Below are 19,479 nucleotides of genomic sequence, written 5' to 3' on the forward strand. Positions count from 1 at the left end.
TAGATAGCCATGCTATCCTGGGGTGTTAGTTTGGGCAGCAGGGCAGTAGATAGAAATGCTATCCTGAGCACAGATCAGGTACCAGTGGTGATGTGAGTTACAGGGTGTTAGGTGGCAGGTGGCCTAGTGGTTAGAGCATTGGGCTAGTAACCAAAAGGTTGCTAGACCAAATCCCCAATCTGACAAAGTAAAAATCTGTTGTTCTGCTGAACAAGGCAGTTAACCCACTGTAAGTAAGAATTGACCTGCCTAGTTAAATAAAGGAGTAATGTGGAGTGAGTGGTTAAGACAGAAACATTTATAATATTTTTAATTCCGGTGTAACAGTGAGGGCGAAATGCTTAGCTTTAGCTCAAGTGGACTAACACAGTCGTGGCCACAAGAGGACGGGGCTGGAATACAGACAGTCACTGTAAGACAGGAGGGAATCAGTGTAGTAACAGCTGGAGCGCCAAGTCTAGGTCCAAGAGGCTTCTGAACAGCTTCTACCCCCCAAGCCGTAAGACTCCTGAACATCTAGTCAAATGGCTACCCAGACTATTTGCATAGTGCCGTGAAGACTTTGACAGAAATAGCAGCGAAAAAAAAAGTTGAATGTTGAACGTTTAATGCACACATATCCAGGGAAACATTTTTGGATTAGATAGTGTAGAAAGTTTCACAGCAGAATGTATTACGCAGCATTGACGGTGCTGATCGAGGCAGAAAGCTATTGACCACACCTCCTTCTATCCAGATATATATTTGTAATAGTAGAAGTCATTTGAGAGGAATACAGATCCGTTTAAGATCGGAGCATTTGCATAGCTATGGTTTGACCAAACACTGGCCCTTTATCCGAACTGGATAGAATATCATTCGACATCAATCTCCGCCCCCCAGGTGTGTGCGTGCCTCCGTCCAGCAAGCATGCGCTTGTGTGTGTGTGTGTCCTGTTTGTCACAACAACAACAACAACAACAACAACAACAACAACAACAACAACAACAACAGGACTATTGACGACGTGTAAACAACACAGAGCTGATCAAACACATGCGAGGACCATTCTGCATGGTAATGTTTAGTGCCCAGTATCACTCACAGTTACAACAACACAGAGCTGATCAAACACATGAGAGGACCATTCTGCATGGTAATGTTTAGTGCCCAGTATCACTCACAGTTACAACAACACAGACAACCTATTTGATAGCGAGATGAAAGGGGGGGGGTCGGGTTAGTGAACAAAGAAGGTTTTAACAATAACATTTTAAATAATTAAGATAAACATGTTCACGTTAGTACTGTAGCTCCATGGATGCACTGTTGTTGTGATCACGGGTTCGAATTCTGGGTCGGCCATACAGGGATGGGCTCTGTTAGTCCTTCAAAAACCAGTGTTGTGAGTGAAGTTGTTTGTAGAGAGATGAGTCTAAACCTTTTTCTCCACAGCTAAAAACGCTTCATCAACTCCTGGGCTTGGGAGAGAGGATGGGAATTCCCTAGTTTAACTGAAAGAGAGAAGAGGTTGATGGAGTAGAGGAGGAAAGAGAAGGAGAGGAAGAGGGAGAGGGAGAGGGAGAGGAGAGTGGCAGGGAGGGATAACCCAGGGGCCTGAAGATAAGTGAATCTAAAGAGCAAAGCTAAGCCAGAGATGACAGGCATGAGAGGAGAGGAGAAGGAAGGTATTACTCCATCCATAATCACTGGATCAGAGACAGACTGAGAGAAAAATATATCCATACTTTCATCTCTCTGGCCCATTCTGTCCATTTTTGTTATCTGTGGCTTTAGACAACCACAGGAGGAAGAGGTGTGGCTTTAGATAACGACAGGAGGACTGGGTGTGGCTTCAGATAACCACAGGAGTAAGAGATGTGGCATCAGATAAACATAGGAGGAAGAGGTGTGGCTTTAGAAAACCACAGGAGGAAGAGGTGTGGCTTTAGAAAACCACAGGAGGAAGAGATGTGGCATCAGATAAACATAGGAGGAAGAGGTGTGGCTTTAGAAAACCACAGGAGGAAGAGGTGTGGCTTTACATAACCACAGGAAGAAGAGTTGTGGCTTTACATAACCACAGGAAGAAGAGGTGTGACTTCAGTTAACTAGGAAGAGATGAAGGGGCATCAAAGTACTAACGCTATGCTGCTGTCTGTACTGAGCTGTGTAGGTCTCTCTCTCTCACACACACACACAATACAACAGGTCATTTTATACACTACATGGGGTAGCCTCTGTAGGTACAGAACTTGAATTCTGTTTTTCAGTGTCCTTCCCCTGTCCCAGTGTCACGAATGTCGTCAAGTGAAAGAGAGGAGGACCAAAGTGCAGCGTGATGATTTTTCATATTTAATAGGAAACTTAAACAAACAACAAAAACAACAAATTGACCAAAATGAACGAAGACGAAACAGTCCCGTAATGTGAACACTAAACACTGGAAACAGGAACAATCACCCACAAAATACCCAAAGAAGATGGCTGCCTAAATATGGTTCCCAATCAGAGACAACGACAGACAGCTAGCTGCCTCTAATTGAGAACCAATCTAGGCAACCATAGACTTACAAAACCCCTAGACAAGGCTTAACACATATATCTCCCATGTCACACCCTGACCTAACTAAAATAACAAAGAATACAAAGCATACTAAGGTGAGGGTGTGACACCCAGACAGATGTTCTGCATATTCCTGATATCCCTGATCGATTAAGTTATCCAGGAGTTAGGTCTCAAACACGTCTCTCCAGCGCCTAAATGAATCCCTGTCCGTCTGTCGACCTCCACACCTTGAGTTTTATTGGAGCTAACATCAGCCCCGGGTACATCCCAAATGTCACCCTATTCCCTACATAGCGCACTACTTTACCCTGATATACATCCCAATTGGCACCCTATTCCCTACATAGTGCACTACTTTACCCTAATATACATCCTTGTGGTTATCTACATGGGTGCATGGGCATAATAGGTAACGTCATAATAGGGAGCTTTTTTGGTTTTTCACAGATTATTAAAAACAATATCAGATGATTTTCCTGAAGTGCTCCTTCATGAGTATCTAGGTCTTCCATGTGATTAGGAGTGAGAATGTGAAAATGCAATTAGGTTTCTGAACCCTGCGCTTAGCTGCAATTACCATGACAAATAACGCTGTGATTAAAAAGCTTTAGAGCTATATTAGCCCTGTCTGCGTTCTCACTCAAATCAAATCAAATTGTATTTGTCACATGCCCCGAATTTCACCTTACAGTGAAATGCTTACTTACAAACCCTTAACCAGTTTTAAGAAGAAAAAAAGTCAGAGATAAGAAAAACAAATAATTAAAGAGCAGCAGTAAATAACAATAGTGGGACCATATACAGGGTATTACGGTACAGAGTCAATGTGGAGGCTATATACAGGGTGTTACGGTACAAAGTCAATGTGGAGGCTATATACATGGTATTACGGTACAGAGTCAATGTGGAGGCTATATACAGGGGGTACCGGTACAGAGTCAATGTGGAGGCTATATACAGGGGGTACAAGTACAGAGTCAATGTGGAGGTTATATACAGGGTATTACGGTACAGAGTCAATGTGGAGGCTATATACAGGGTGTTACGGTACAGAGTCAATGTGGAGGTTATATACAGGGTATTACGGTACAGAGTCAATGTGGAGGCTATATACAGGGGGTACCGGTACAGAGTCCATATGGAGACTATATACAGGGTGTTACGGTACAGAGTCAATGCGGAGGCTATATACAGGGTATTACGGTACAGAGTCAATGTGGAGGCTATATACAGGGTATTACGGTACAGAGTCAATGTGGAGGCTATATACAGGGTATTACGGTACAGAGTCAATGTGGAGGCTATATACAGGGGGTACAGAGTCAATGTGGAGGCTATATACAGGGGGTACCGGTACAGAGTCTATGTGGAGGCTATATACAGGGGGTACCGGTACAGAGTCAATGTGGAGGCTATATACAGGGGGTACCAGTACAGAGTCAATGTGGAGGTTATATACAGGGGGTACCAGTACAGAGTCAATATGGAGGTTATATACAGGGGGTACCGGTACAGAGTCAATGTGGAGGCTATATACAGGGGGTACCGGTACAGAGTCAATGTGGAGGCTATATACAGGGGGTACTGGTACAGAGTCAATAAGGAGGTTATATACAGGGGGTACCGGTACAGAGTCAATGTGGAGGCTATATACAGGGGGTACCGGTACAGAGTCAATGTGGAGGCTATATACAGGGGGTACTGGTACAGAGTCAATATGGAGGTTATATACAGGGGGTACGGGTACAGAGTCAATGTGGAGGCTATATACAGGGGGTACCGGTACAGAGTTAATATGGAGGCTATATACAGGGGGTACTGGTACAGAGTCAATGTGCGGGTGCTCCGGTGTCGAGGTAATTGAGGTAATATGTACATGTAGGTAGAGTTATTAAAGTGACTATGCATAGATAATAACAGGGAGTAAAATCAGCTTAGAAGAGGGGAGTGGGGGAGGGGGAGGGGGGCAATGCAAATATAGTCTGGGTAGCCATTTGATTAGATGTTCAGGAGTCTTATGGCTTGGGGGTAGAAGCTGTTTAGAAGCCTCTTGGACCTAGACTTGGCGCTCCGCTATTACTTGTCGTACAGAAGCAGAGAGAACAGTCTATGGCTAGGGTGGCTGGAGACTTTGACAATTTTTAGGGCCTTCCTCTGACACCGCCTGGCATAGAAGTCCTGGATGGCAGGAAGCTTGGCCCCAGTGATGTACTGGGCCGTACGCACTACCCTCTGTAGTGCCTTGCGGTCGGAGGCCGAGCAGTTGCCATACCAGGCAGTGATGCAACCATGCTCTCGATGGTGCAAATGTAAAATCTTTTGAGGATCTGAGGACCCATGCCAAATCTTCTCTTGAGGGGGAATAGGTTTTGTCGTGCCCTCTTCATGACTGTCTTGGTGTGTTTGGACCATGTTAGTGTGTTGGTGATGTGAACGCCAAGGAACTTGGATCTCTCAACCTGTTCCACTCGAGCCACGTCGATGAGAATGGGGGTTTGCTCGGTCTGTTCTACTAGTACAGCATCAAGCTTTGTTTATTTGATAAACATGTATGTTTGTGTGGTTGTATTTTGTCTCTTCAATTCCCTCCATCTAACTTACTACAGGCTCTGGGTTCTGCTGACACCTGCTGGTCTATGCCGTCTAGGGAAAAATACAGACATCACTGAGCTGTGGGGACAAACTTCACTAAGGAGGACACTTTTTTTGTAGTATTTACTCTTAAAGGTGCAATATGCCGAAATCGCTCTGCCATTTCCTGGTTGCAATAATTTGAATAGTTCGCCTAATTTCAGTTTATGTCTAGCCTAATGGTTAGAGCATTGGGCCAGTAACCGAAAGGTTTCTAGATCGAATCCTTGAGCTGATAAGATAAAAAAAACTGCCATTCTGCCACTGAACAAGGAAGTTAACCCACTGTTCCTTGGCTGTCATTGTAAATAAGAATTTGTTCTTAACTGACTTGGCTATTTAAATAAATAAATGTGATCAAACAAGCAGTCATTGTGTAGAGAATAATTGTATTGTCTAAATTGCTGTGAAATGTAAATTCAATAACCAAAATTATAGTATTTTCAGCTGTTAGGAAACTGGTGTACAAAAACCAAAAGCAAAAAAAGAAAACACTAAAGTTAAGAACGGGAAGCATAGAAATAGCACACACAGAATAGATCTATACCGCTTCTTAGACATGATTTCAATGGGAATGAAAGATCTATAACACATAGAACAGATCTATATCGCTTCTTAGACATGATTTCAATGGGAATGAAAGATCTATAACACATAGGACAGATCTATTCCGCTTCTTAGACATGATTTCAACGGGAATGAAAGATCTATAACACACAGAACAGATCTATACCGCTTCTTAGACATGATTTCAACGGGAATGAAAGATCTATAACATATAGAACAGATCTATACCGCTTCTTAGACATGATTTCAACGGGAATGAAAGATCTATAACACATAGAACAGATCTATACCGCTTCTTAGACATGATTTCAACGGGAATGAAAGATCTATAACACATAGAACAGATCTATACCGCTTCTTAGACATGATTTCAACGGGAATGAAAGATCTATAATCTCTAACACATAGAACCGCTTCTTAGACATGATTTCAACGGGAATGAAAGATCTATAACACATAGAACAGATCTATATCGCTTCTTAGACATGATTTCATAGAACAGATCTAACACTTCAATGAGACTGACTAATCTCACATATCTTTGCGAATTTGGTCTGGTCACCCCAAAAAATGCCTTGTTTAACGTTACCTTTAGGGATGGATCGAAATGTACAGAATTGGTATATATAGTCCAGGGAGGGTCATGTAATTTGTAATTAATTAAATTTAAATATTTCTCAGTGTTTTTAAATGAGTTGCTTACTAGGATATATGTCAATGTGGGCCCAATGACAACCCTCATCACTGGTTCTCCGCTGGGCTCGCAATATCAAGTGTGGCTATAAGCTATTTAGTGTGGTCTCAATCAAATTATCCATAGCCTATAGACTACAAAGTGCATGCTGGGAGAAGCACAGAGCAATGTTATTTGTCTAAGAGAGCTGCTGGGACGGAGTAAATAAAACTGGGCTGCATTACACACTACAATGGATATTCCATCCCTGAGCCCCGGCCTAATCTGCTCTTGCTGATCAAACCCTGTGTAACGGTTCTCTTGTGGTGAAGGAGAGGCGGACCAAAAAGCAGCGTGATTATATTGATTCATGTTAATAAAAAAAAGATAAACACGAACACTACAAAACAATAAACAGCCCTATCTGGTGCAAAACACAGAGACAGGAACAATCACCCACAAACACACAGTGAAACCCAGGCTACCTAAGTATGATTCTCAATCAGAGACAACTACTGACACCTGCCTCTGATTGAGAACCATACTAGGCCGAAACATAGAAATACCCAAAACCAAGAAAAACCAACATAGACTGCCCACCCAACTCACACCCTGACCATACTAAATAAATACAAAACAAAGGAAATGAAGGTCAGAACGTGACACCCTGTTTTGTGTGCTGCCTAACCAATGCTGTGTAGGGCTACGGTGGCAGTTCAGGAGGAGTCTCGAATGTTTCTTCTGAATTGTATTTATTTATTAGGCCTAGTGTTCTGCTCAGTTTATGAAGGAGAACGTGAACATGAGGAGGACAAGAGGTCAACTTTAATGGCTTGCAATAATAATAATAATAATAATAATAATTACTATAATGTATTTGATTAAAAAACAATATGTTTCTTGCCCCATGATGTATTTCTCAGAGTTATTGACATCACAATAAGCCAGATTCAAGTAACTTACATTACACTGGAAGTTGAAGCAGCAGCAATGACACAATACATAAAAAATGGATGATGTTGAAAGTAGGCAAACTCAAGTAGGCAACCTCAAGTAGGCAACCTCAAGTAGGCAACATCAAGTAGGCAAACTCATGTAGGCAAACCCGAGTAGGCAAACTAGAGTAGGCAAATTCGAGAAGCAAACTCAAGTAGGCAAACTCAAGTAGGCAAACTCAAGTAGACAAACTCATGTAGGCAAACTCTAGTAGGCAAACTCAAGTAGGCAAATTCAAGTAGGCAACCTCTAGTAGGCAAACTCTAGTAGTCAAACTCTAGTAGGCAAACTCAAGTAGACAAACTCAAGTAGACAAACTCAAGTAGGCATAATTCATCTCATAGCCTCTGAAACATTAGAAACCTGTCCGGGGCAGCTAGGCTTCCCCCCCCAAAAATGTCTCTCTGAGTTTCATCATTTTTCTTCAATTAGCAAGAGGCTGAATGTATCTCACTGGAAAAAGCATCAGAACGAGCGAAACTGTCTCTGAATGTGTAGGCCATCTATTTGTGTTTATTATGGATCCCCATTAGTTGCTGACAAGGCAGCATTAAGGCAGTTATACAATACATTCATTACAGAATTCACAATTCACACAAAGTGTGTGCCCTCACGCCCACAAAATCCATGTGTACGTGTGTGTTTATAGTTCGGATGTTATTATGTGTGTGTGTGTGTGCATGTGTCTGTGCCCATGTTTGTGTTGCTTCACAGTCCCCGCTGTTCCTTAAGGAGTATTTTTATACGCAAAAAAAAAAAAAATATCTGATTCTACTGCTTTCATCAGTTACCTGATGTGGAAAAGAGTTTTCTATAGTTATGGCTCTATGTAGTACTGTGGAATAGAGTTTTGTATAGTTATGGCTCTATGTAGTACTGTGGAAAAGAGTTTTGTATAGTTATGGCTCTATGTAGTACTGTGGAAAAGAGTTTTGTATAGTTATGGCTCTATGTAGTACTGTGGAAAAGAGTTTTGTATAGTTATGGCTCTATGTAGTACTGTAGAATAGAGTTCCATGTAGTCATGGCTCTATGTAGTACTGTGGAATAGAGTTCCATGTAGTCATGGCTCTATGTAGTACTGTGGAATAGAGTTCCATGTAGTCATGGCTCTATGTAGTACTGTGGAATAGAGTTCCATGTAGTCATGGCTCTATGTAGTACTGTGGAATAGAGTTTTGTATAGTTATGGCTCTATGTAGTACTGTGGAATAGAGTTCCATGTAGTCATGGCTCTATGTAGTACTGTGGAAAAGAGTTTTGTATAGTTATGGCTCTATGTAGTACTGTGGAATAGAGTTCCATGTAGTCATGGCTCTATGTAGTACTGTGGAAAAGAGTTTTGTATAGTTATGGCTCTATGTAGTACTGTGGAATAGAGTTCCATGTAGTCATGGCTCTATGTAGTACTGTGGAATAGAGTTCCATGTAGTCATGGCTCTATGTAGTACTGTGGAATAGAGTTCCATGTAGTCATGGCTCTATGTAGTACTGTGGAATAGAGTTCCATGTAGTCATGGCTCTATGTAGTACTGTGGAATAGAGTTCCATGTAGTCATGGCTCTATGTAGTACTGTGGAATAGAGTTCCATGTAGTCATGGCTCTATGTAGTACTGTGGAATAGAGTTTTGTATAGTTATGGCTCTATGTAGTACTGTGGAATAGAGTTCCATGTAGTCATGGCTCTATGTAGTACTGTGGAAAAGAGTTTTGTATAGTTATGGCTCTATGTAGTACTGTGGAATAGAGTTCCATGTAGTCATGGCTCTATGTAGTACTGTGGAATAGAGTTCCATGTAGTCGTGGCTCTATGTAGTACTGTGGAATAGAGTTCCATGTAGTCATGTCTCTATGTAGTACTGTGGAATAGAGTTCCATGTAGTCTTGGCTCTATGTAGTACTGTGGAATAGAGTTCCATGTAGTCATGGCTCTATGTAGTACTGTGGAATAGAGTTCCATGTAGTCATGGCTCTATGTAGTACTGTGGAATAGAGTTCCATGTAGTCATGGCTCTATGTAGTACTGTGGAATAGAGTTCCATGTAGTCATGGCTCTATGTAGTACTGTGGAATAGAGTTCCATGTAGTCTTGGCTCTATGTAGTACTGTGGAATAGAGTCCCATGTAGTCATGGCTCTATGTAGTACTGTGTGTTTCCCATAGTCTGTTCTGGACTTGGGGACTGTGAAGAAACCCCTGGTTATATGTCTTGTGGGGTATGCATGGGTGTCCGAGTTGTGTGCTAGTCGTTTAAACAGACAGCAAAGTGCAATCAACATGTCAATACCTCTCACAAATACAAGTAGTGATGAAGTCAATCTCTCCTCCACTTTGATGCAGGAGAGATTGACGTGCATATTATTAGTGGTTGCTCTCTGTGTACATGTAAGGGCCAGCTGTGCTGCCCTGTTCTGAGCTAATTGCATTTTTCCTCTTTGTGTCACCTGACCGCACGACTGAACAGTAGTCAAGGTGCGACAAAACTAGGGCCTGTAGGACCTGCCTTGTTGATAATGCTGTTAAGAAGGTAGAAAGTAGACCCTTTAGGATCTGCCTTGTTGATAGTGTTGTTAAGAAGGTAGAAACTAGGGCCTGTAGGACCTGCCTTGTTGATAGTGCTGTTAAGAAGGTAGAAACTACAGCCTGTAGACCTGCCTTGTTGATAGTACTGTTAAGAAGGTAGAAACTAGGGCCTGTAGGACCTGCCTTGTTGATCGTGTTGTTAAGAAGGTAGAAAATAGAGCCTGTAGGACCTGCCTTGTTGATAGTGTTGTTAAGAAGGTAGAAACTAGAGCCTGTAGGACCTGCGTTGTTGATAGTGCTGTTAATTAAGAAGGTAGAGCAGCGCCTTTATTATGGACAGACTTCTCCTCATCCTAGCTACTGTTATATCAATATTATTTTGACCATGACAGTTTCCAGTCATGGGTTACTTCAAGCAGTTTAGTCTCCTCAACTTGCTCAATTTCAACATTATTTACTACAAGATTCAGTTGAGGTTTAGGGTTTAGTGATTGTTTATCCCAAATACAAGGCTTTTTTATTTTTTGAAATATTTAGGACTAACTTATTCCTTGCCACCCATTCTGAAACAAACTGCAGCTCTTTGTTAATTAAGTGTTGCAGTCATTTCAGTTACTGTAGTTGCTGACGTGTATAGTTTTGAATTTCCACATGGCTCCTCTCAGTTTCCACATTGCTCTACTCAGTTTCCACATGGCTCTACTCAGTTTCCACATGGCTCTACGCAGTTTCCTCATGGCTCTACTCCGTTTCCACATGGCTCTACTCAGTTTCCACATGGCTCTACTCAGTTTCCACATGGCTCTACTCAAGCCAGTGGCATGTTGTTAGTAAAGATTGAAAAATGTAAGGGGCCTAGACAGCTGTCCTGGGGAATTCCTGATTCTACCTGGATTATGTTGAAGAGGCTTCCATTAAAGAACACCCTCTGTGTTCTGTTAGACAGGTAACTTTTTATCCACATTATAGCAGGGGGTGTAAATCCATAACACATACGTTTTTCCAACAGCAGACTATGATCAATATGGTCGAAACCTGCACTTTTTATCATTGAATGCAAGAGAAGCCATATGGCCTTCCCTGATAACTAAAAATAATAGTAATAATAAAAATAGCCAATCAGCATTGAGCTAAACTGAGTGAGCTCAAAAGGGAATGGCTCTGGTGCACAAAAAGGGAAGCCAGTTTGGATTTGGATTTGGCTTCACACCAATCACATCATAACAAACTCCAAACGTCATTGACAGAAAAAAAATGTCATTGTTGCATCTTGTTGAATTGTTGTTGTCCTCCAGCTGTCCTCCAGTGGCAAGCTATCTTAATAAATGTGGCCCTTCCTTAATTAGCCATGGATCGAGATAGGGATTTGGACTTGGTTATACTTAATTCTCCATGCTAGCCAATGAGGATAACTGCGATTCTGATCTAACCATAAATTCATTCATTGTGCCTCTGGACTGAGATGTTGGAAGTTCAACATGTCGCTAGATGTAGAAGGCTAATGTTAACTAGTTAACGTTGCCCATGAAAGGAAGTTCAGGCTAGCGAGCGAGTATTTTATCCAGGAAGCCTAGTACAACCAAATCTAAAAGCGTGTAGGTCCTGTATGACAGAGTCATAGAGTGTTTGGGCAGCATGAGAAGAGAGGAGGACGTTGTTGGTGTTTCTCTACAAGGTGAGTCAACATGTTTTTTTCTACTTACACACAAACGCACACAGAGATCAAAACCATTGACAGCCACATTATATTTAACTTACGTTGATTGGACTAAATTGTTTTTTGGTATCTTTTAGTTGTCACTTGTATTAGACTAATCAAAGAGGTGATATGATGATGTTGAAATGTTGAAGTTGAAATTGTGCTGGAATAGTGGAGGCAGCTCCTGTTATCTTTGTGACTTGAGGTAACTCTCCAGTATTCTAAATCGATAGCTGTTTTTTCCAGAAAAATGTCAGAAACATTCACTTGCTAGACCCCTGTAGTGAGTCATGTAACTGTTTGTTAAATTCAATATGCTTTGTGGACTTCCATTGGACAGATGTTGCTCTGATGAATCACATGTGTGATTGAATTTGTTCTGCTACTGTGACTTCTTATTGTCTCAGCCTTTAGGTCTATATATCACGGTGTCAAGGCATATGAACTAACAGGTTATACAGTAAACAATGCAATTATCACAACACATATGTTCTAATATGGCAATTTTTTACTTTGGCTTTACGGTGATTTTAGTCAGACGCCCCTACTGGGAGCCAGTGAGACCCGCTCTGACTCTCTGTCAGTCACTCAGTCACAACAGAAATTCATGGATCATAAAAAAATGGAAAGTTGGTACCAAAGAAAAGTTAGGGAGAGACCAAAAAAAAGGACTCTTCAGGCCGACAATGTCTGAAAGAAATTTGCTACAACTTCTGCTTCCGCTTGTCCGAGTGCTGCAGAGCACAGTGGTGCAAGAGCCAAGCTACTAGCCAGCTTAGATTTGGCTTCAGACCAATCACCCCGAAGCCAAATGTCATTATTGACAGAAAAAAAACTATATATATATATATATATATATATATCTATAGTTATATGTTTTGTGGACTATATATGTCAAGTATACATGAAACAAATGTGTGATTAAATTTATTCTGCTACTGTGACTTCTTATTGTCTCGGCCTTAGGTCTATATATCACGGTGTCAAGGCATATGAACTAACAGGTTATACAGTAAACAATGCAATTATCACAACACATATGTTCTAATATGGCTTTTTTGAAGGGGGGGCTTTAATTTTCATTGCACCGATACGGATACGTCTACATAGCACATACTGCTACCCACTCATCTGAGACCACACTGGTCCACGACACAAGCATACGTTGTAAGTCGAAACCATCCACGCAAGTACATGACTTGACCTATTTTTTTTCTTCTCTGTCTTCTTTTAAGTAGTAAAATACGTAGAGAAAACAAGTGTTCAGAGCTAGAAGTGGTTTTAGAGGTTTTAGACAGAAAATACATATTTGGGCTGAAAGGGTTGCAAAACTGAGACGTAGTGCCACATTCATATATGTTTCCATTCCAAATTCTGCAAATACCGTACTTAAAAGAGTAACTTTGATGCCTCCTCTACACATCAAAATAACAAATTGACGACATTTAATTTTGTGGTTAAGAAGTCAAATAGATTAAGTCTCCAAATGAAGCCAGAAAAGACAACCAAATATTACTTAAAGTAAGTTAAATGTTTTCCATATACACAAAATAGTCTTTTTTTGTTTTTATGATGGCTGCCGTCTTATCGGCTCTTAACCAACTATTTTGTCTATTTCGCGTAGTTTGTGTAATAACATATTAACACATGTAACAACGCATTCACTGACTGTTGTCTGCCTGTGGCCTAACCATGCAATTTTGGCTTGCAATCTGTGTCCTAACCTCCCCCTCTCCCTGTTTCTTGTATATACTAACTGCACTGGAACCCCCCCCCCCCCCCCCCGCACAGGTGGCTGACTAAGATAACATACACACTGAAACTCATAAACAGACACACACTCAAACCATCTTTGGGATGGGCTCCAAAGACAAAGAACTCTGTCGAGAACCAATGGGATACTGACACCAGGCTGGAGAGGACTGTCTATCACCTACAAGCAACCTACCAGAAGCCAGGACTACCAGAATCTACCTACGTCATTTCAATGCATAAAATGAACTGCACAACATGTTTTTGGCCTCTTCTTCCGAAAGCGCCCTAAGAGCTAGACGAATGGGGCCGTGCAGCACGCTTTACCAAATATCATTACGCTTGAATAAACGGCCTTTACTATACCGTATCCGCCTTGTCCAGAGTCTCATCTTGGTCTCGTTTCTCATGTAACTATTCATCAACATTTGTAACTTGTTTTGTACATAATGTTGCTGCTAAAGTCTCTTATGACCGAAAAGAGCTTCTGGACATCAGAACAGCGATTACTCACCTCAAATTGGATGAAGAGTTATTCTTTAATGAGTCGGACCAAAACACCCGAACAGACCCTCATCCCTGTTATTCGCGCAAGAAGGAAACAAAGATTTCGCAGAAAGAGATTAGGGTGCCTTGTGAAGATCACGCGACGAGTGGCTAATCTGCCTATGCCATCTGTCCTGCTAGCTAACGTTCAATCGCTGGAAAATAAATGGGACGAACTGAAAGCACGTATATCCTACCAACGGGATATTAAAAACTATAATATCTTGGGTTTCACTGAGTCGTGGCTGAATGATTACATGAATAACATACAGCAGGCGGGTTATACGCTGTATCGTCAGGATAGAACAGCAGCCTCTGGTAAGACACAGGGTGGGGGCCTATGCGTATATGTAAACATCTGGTGCACGATATCAAAAGAAGTATCAAGGCTCTGCTCGCATGAGTGAGAGTACCTCATGATAAGCTGTAGAGATCTGTAGTTTTCATAGCTGTCTACATATCACCACAGACCGATGCTGGCACTAAAACTCAATGAGCTGTACACCGCCATAAGCAAACAGGAAAACACTCATCCAGAGGCGGTGCTCCTAGTGGCCGGGGACTTTAATGCAGGGAAACTTAAATAAGTTTGATCTAATTTCTATCAGCATGTTAAATGTGCAACCACAGGGAAAACAAATTCTAGATCACCTGTACTGCACACACAGAGACCCGAACAAAGCTCTCCCTCACCCTCCATTTGGCAAATCTGACTATAATTCTATCCTCCGGATTCCTGCTTACAAGCAGAAGTGTTGTAATAGACTCAACTTTTTAAGGAAAGATAAATAAAACATTTGATTGACTTCTGTGACATAGATACAGTGGCTTGCAAAAGTTTTCCTATTTTGTTGCCTCTCAACCTGGAATTAAAATAGATTTTTGGGGAGTTTTTAAAATTAGATTTACACAACACACTTTGAAGATGGAAAATAAGACAAAAACTAAAAACTTGAGTGTGCATAACTAATGACCCCCCCAGCTGGCAATACTTTGTAGAGCCACCTTTTGTAGAAATTACAGCTGCACGTCTCTGGGAGTATGTCTCTACAAGCTTGGCACATCTAGCCACTGGGATTTTTGTCCATTCTTCAAGGCAAAACTGCTCCAGCTCCTTCAAGTTGTATGGGTTCAGCTGCTGTACAGCATTCTTTAAATCATACCATAGATTCTGCTGGAAGGTGAACCTATTTCCCAGTCTCAATTCTCTGGAAGACTGAAACAGGTTTCCCTCAAGAATTTCCCTGTATTTAGTGTCATCCGACCAGGCTCCCAGTCCCTGCTTATGAAAAACATCCCCACAACATGATGATGCCACCACCATGCTTCACTGTGAGGATGGTATTCCCGGGGTGATGAGAGGTGTTGGGTTTGTGCCAGACAACATTTTCCTTGATTTCCAAAATGCTCAATTTTACTCTCATCTGACAAGAGTACCTTCTTCCATATGTTTTGGGGAGTCTCCCACACTTGTTTGCTTTTTTTTCTTTAAGCAATGGCTTTTGTTCTGGCCACTCTTCCATAAAGCCCAGCTCTGTGGAGTGTACGGCTTAATTCGGTCCTATGGACAGATACTCCAATCTCCACTGTAGAGCTTTGCAGCTCCTTCAGGGTTATCTTTTGTCTCTTTGTTGCCTCTTTGATTAATACCCTCCTTGCCTGGTCCATGAGTTTTGTTGAGCGGCCCTCTCGTGGCAGGTTTGTTGTGGTGTCATATTCTTTCCATTTTTTATTAATGGATTTAATGGTGCTCCGTGGGATGTTCAAAGTTTCTGATATTTTTTACAACCCAAACCTGATCTGTACTTCTCCACAACTTTGTTCGTGACCTGTTTGGAGAGCTCATTGGTCTTCATGGTGCCACTTGCTTGGTGGTGCCCCTTGCTTAGTGGTGTTGCAGACTCTGGGGCCTTTCAGAACACGTGTATATATACTGAGATCATGTGACAGGACGTGTGACATTTATATTGCACACAGGTGGACTTTAATGAACTCATTATGTGACTTCTGAAGGCACCAGATCTTATTTAGGGGCTTCATAGCATAGTGAAAACACGCACCACTTTTCCGTGTTTTATTTCTTATACATTTTTTTTTTTAAGTTATTTTTTTCATTTCACTTCACCAATTTGGACTATTTTGTGTATGCCCATTACGTGAAGTCCGAATAAAAATCACTTTAAAAAACAGGTTGCAATGCAGCAAAATAGGAAAAACGCCAAGGGGGATGAATACTTTTGCAAGGCACTGTAGGTGGAAATGTAATTCCTTGAAGAAGATGAAGACAAGTTGGAGACATGTCGATGGGAGCTCAGGTCAGAACTAATGAGAAAATAAGGCATAAGCCTCATTATTCTTTTGACTGGTCTGTGCTTAAATCAAAGGTCTGGAAGAAGAGGGAGCTAACCATGGAGATGAGAGATCTGAGTGGAGGGTTGTGTGTGTGGGGTGTGTGTGTGTGTGTGTGTGTGTGTGTGTGTGTGTGTGTGTGTGTGTGTGTGTGTGTGTGTGTGTGTGTGTGTGTGTGTGTGTGTGTGTGTGTGTGTGTGTGTGTGGTCTGAGCGAGACTCTTCACTCAAAGCCTTCTTACGAAACTCATTATCAAGTCACATCTGAACTTGAACCAATGTGGATGAAATCAAATGAAAATGTAGAATAAACTTAAGGATTTTGGAGAAAACATTCCCACTTTTCCCAGTACTTTTCCTGAACACTAACTCACACGCCTCTCTAACTCTTAAAACACGTAGCCTACCTCTGACTGACAACTTTACCAAACCGTCTCCGCGTGTGCCTACATGTGTGTCTATCCTCTAAGCAGTCGCGTTAAAATAACTAAAAGCAACTGTCATCTACTAGATTAATGTGGAGACAAATCAAAACACACATGAAATATGCATGGACATTTAGTTAGCTTGCTGTTGCTATTGGAGACAAATTATGAAACATTGTGTCACACCCTGATCTGTTTAACCCCTCGCTCATCTTCCCCTGGGTATTTATATCTGTGTTTTCTGTCTGTCTGTTGCCAGTTCGTCGGTTTTGTCAGGTTTACCAGTGTGTTTTTCCCGTTTATCTTGTTCTTGTTTTCTAGTGATCCCGGTTACGACCGTTCTGCCTGCTCTGAACCTGAGCCTACCGTTCTGCCTGCTCTGACCCTGAGCCTACCGTTCTGCCTGCTCTGACCCTGAGCCTACCGTTCTTCCTGCTCTGACCCTGAGCCTACCGTTCTGTCTGCTCTGAACCTGAGCCTACCGTTCTGCCTGCTCTGACCCTGAGCCTACCGTTCTGCCTGCTCTGACCCTGAGCCTACCGTTCTGCCTGCTCTGACCCTGAGCCTACCGTTCTGCCTGCTCTGACCCTGAGCCTACCGTTCTGCCTGCTCTGACCCTGAGCCTACCGTTCTGTCCCTTTTTTGACTCTGCCTTGGATTACGAAGCTCTGCCTGACATCGACCTGCCCTTCTGCCTGCCCCGTCTGTTATAATAAATATTCTGAGAACGAAACCATCCTGTGTCTGCATCTGGGTCTCATCCTGTGTGGTTAAACATTGGGTTGTCATTTTACCTGAAATGCATATGGTCATGGACATTTAGCTTGCTTGCTGTTGCTAGCTCATTTGTCCTGGGAGATAAACATCAGGTTGTTATTTTACAATTTCCGACTGAAGACATACCCAAATCGAACTGTCTGGAGCTCAGGCACAGAACCAAGGATATGCATATTCTTGGTACCATTTGAAAGAAAACACTCTGAAGTTTGTGTAAATGTGAATTTAATGTAGGAGAATATAACACAATAGATCTGGTTTAGATAATACAATGAAAAAAACATGCATGTTTTATTTTTATTGTTGTATCATCATCTTTAAAATGAACAAGATAAAACAAACATTCAGATAGGATGATGGGGACGATTTCAGTGAAAAACATAAGAGGGCAACAGTACCTGTGCAAAGTTTCAGAATGATAAATTCCATTTGACATCTATCATGAAGTCACCCAGGTGTCCCACACAAGTAGCCCAAATGTACCCAAGTGGCCAAATTGGTGAAGTTATACATTTTGAATGGAATAACTATATACAAAATACCAAAATGGTATTCTAACACACCCCCCCCCAAAAAAATGGAGAAAAAACATGACGAAAAAACATATACACATTTACAAAATACAAAACTTTCAATATTTGGAAGACCCTCAGTCCTCTACACAATATTATGCTGCTGATGCCAGGTGCCATAGTACATCCATGCCTGCAGAAATACTTTTGGGCAGATGAACACCACTTGTGGCAGGAGCTGGATGAACCAGCTTCAGTGGGGGATGAACACCTTGGCACTGGGGGCTCCCCATTCGGAGTCAGTGTCACTGTGAAAGAAAATGTTCAGTTAGAATAGTTTCACATATGAGCCCTGTATCAACATGTATAATAAACAGATATATATAGAGAGTACAGGGAACATAAGGTTGAATATATTATTATAGACCTGCTAGATCTACTGTCTCATTTATATAATGGCATTTCAGCCAGATCTACTGTCTCTATTATATTATGACCTTTCAGCTAGATCTACTGTCTTTATTATATTACAACAGACCAGCTGTATCTACTGTCTCCATTTCACTTTGGCCATTGTTGTGGGCCTGCCCTCCCCTCAAACAGCTATTTCATATTTTATATTATTAATTTCAAACATTAGCATGAGAAGAACTTACCAGTCCAAAAAAAAAATTCCTCTCCTTTCAAAAAATATTCCTCCAATTGGGAATCGCTAAATTAATCGTCCTCGATCAATTTCTTCTAAAATTGTGTGTACATCTGTATATCTAGACTTAGATTTTGCTTTTCCTGACTTAGTCGCCATACTGATTGATAAACAGCTGAATATGCGCTTTACCAAAACAATGCTGTGCGCAACATTCGTTGCTTCTTCCAGTATGAATCGTCACTGGCGAATGAACCTCTTTACGCCGGAGTTTACTACATGGGTTGGTCTTCCAACACATAAACATAACATATTGCCGTTTACCTCAGCTCATTGGCTATCTACCCAGCTAGATTTCAAGACGATCAGTGGTCATTGGTTTAAAATACTGTCGATCAACGAAACAGCGGGCAAATCATTGGTGCACAATGATGTTATTACTTGTTGTCTTCAAATCGGTTTCTTTCAGTCAATACGTACCGCGAAATGGCCCATCAGGTTTGGTTGTGTTACAAACAAACCAGTTGATTGCAGTGAAACCAAACATGACTGGAAAAGTCACGTTCTGTGTGGGTTATTTACCTGGAATGTGTCGTTGAAAATGGAATGAGACGGAATTCACGACACAAGCGGTTCACAAAATGTTTCGTGTCAGGCTATAAAAACGTATTTTATCAAACAAAAGATCATTCATTGTTTAACAATGAGCATTGGGATTGCAAACAGAGGAAGATCGTCAAAGGTAAACTATTTATTTTATTGCAGCTTGTGATTTTGTTACGCCTGTGCTGGTTGAAATAGTTGTTTTTTATGGGTCTCTATCCTCAGATAATCG

At 41.5% G+C, this 19,479-nt stretch overlaps 1 protein-coding gene across 2 annotated transcripts in view; it reads left to right on the plus strand.

Annotated features, from left to right (window-relative positions):
- The window catches only part of LOC149971180 (collagen alpha-1(XI) chain-like), a 222,638-nt gene extending 205,196 nt beyond the window's left edge, over positions 1 to 17,442 (plus strand). Inside the window, exon 13 of one of the 2 annotated variants that reach the window (XM_090225280.1) lies at positions 17,031 to 17,442. Coding sequence is in view for 1 of the 2 variants with exons in the window: in XM_090225284.1 (XP_090081410.1) it covers positions 17,031 to 17,033 (3 nt within the window). In the remaining variant the exon portion in view is untranslated. The remainder of the gene's footprint in view (positions 1 to 17,030) is intronic. The other variant, XM_090225284.1, reaches the window with a different exon arrangement.
- Positions 17,443 to 19,479: the final 2,037 nt, after the last annotated feature.

Source organism: Oncorhynchus mykiss, chromosome 28, assembly GCF_057628025.1.
Source record: "Oncorhynchus mykiss isolate SJ-2025 chromosome 28, ASM5762802v1, whole genome shotgun sequence".
Taxonomy (NCBI): Eukaryota; Metazoa; Chordata; class Actinopteri; order Salmoniformes; family Salmonidae; genus Oncorhynchus; species Oncorhynchus mykiss.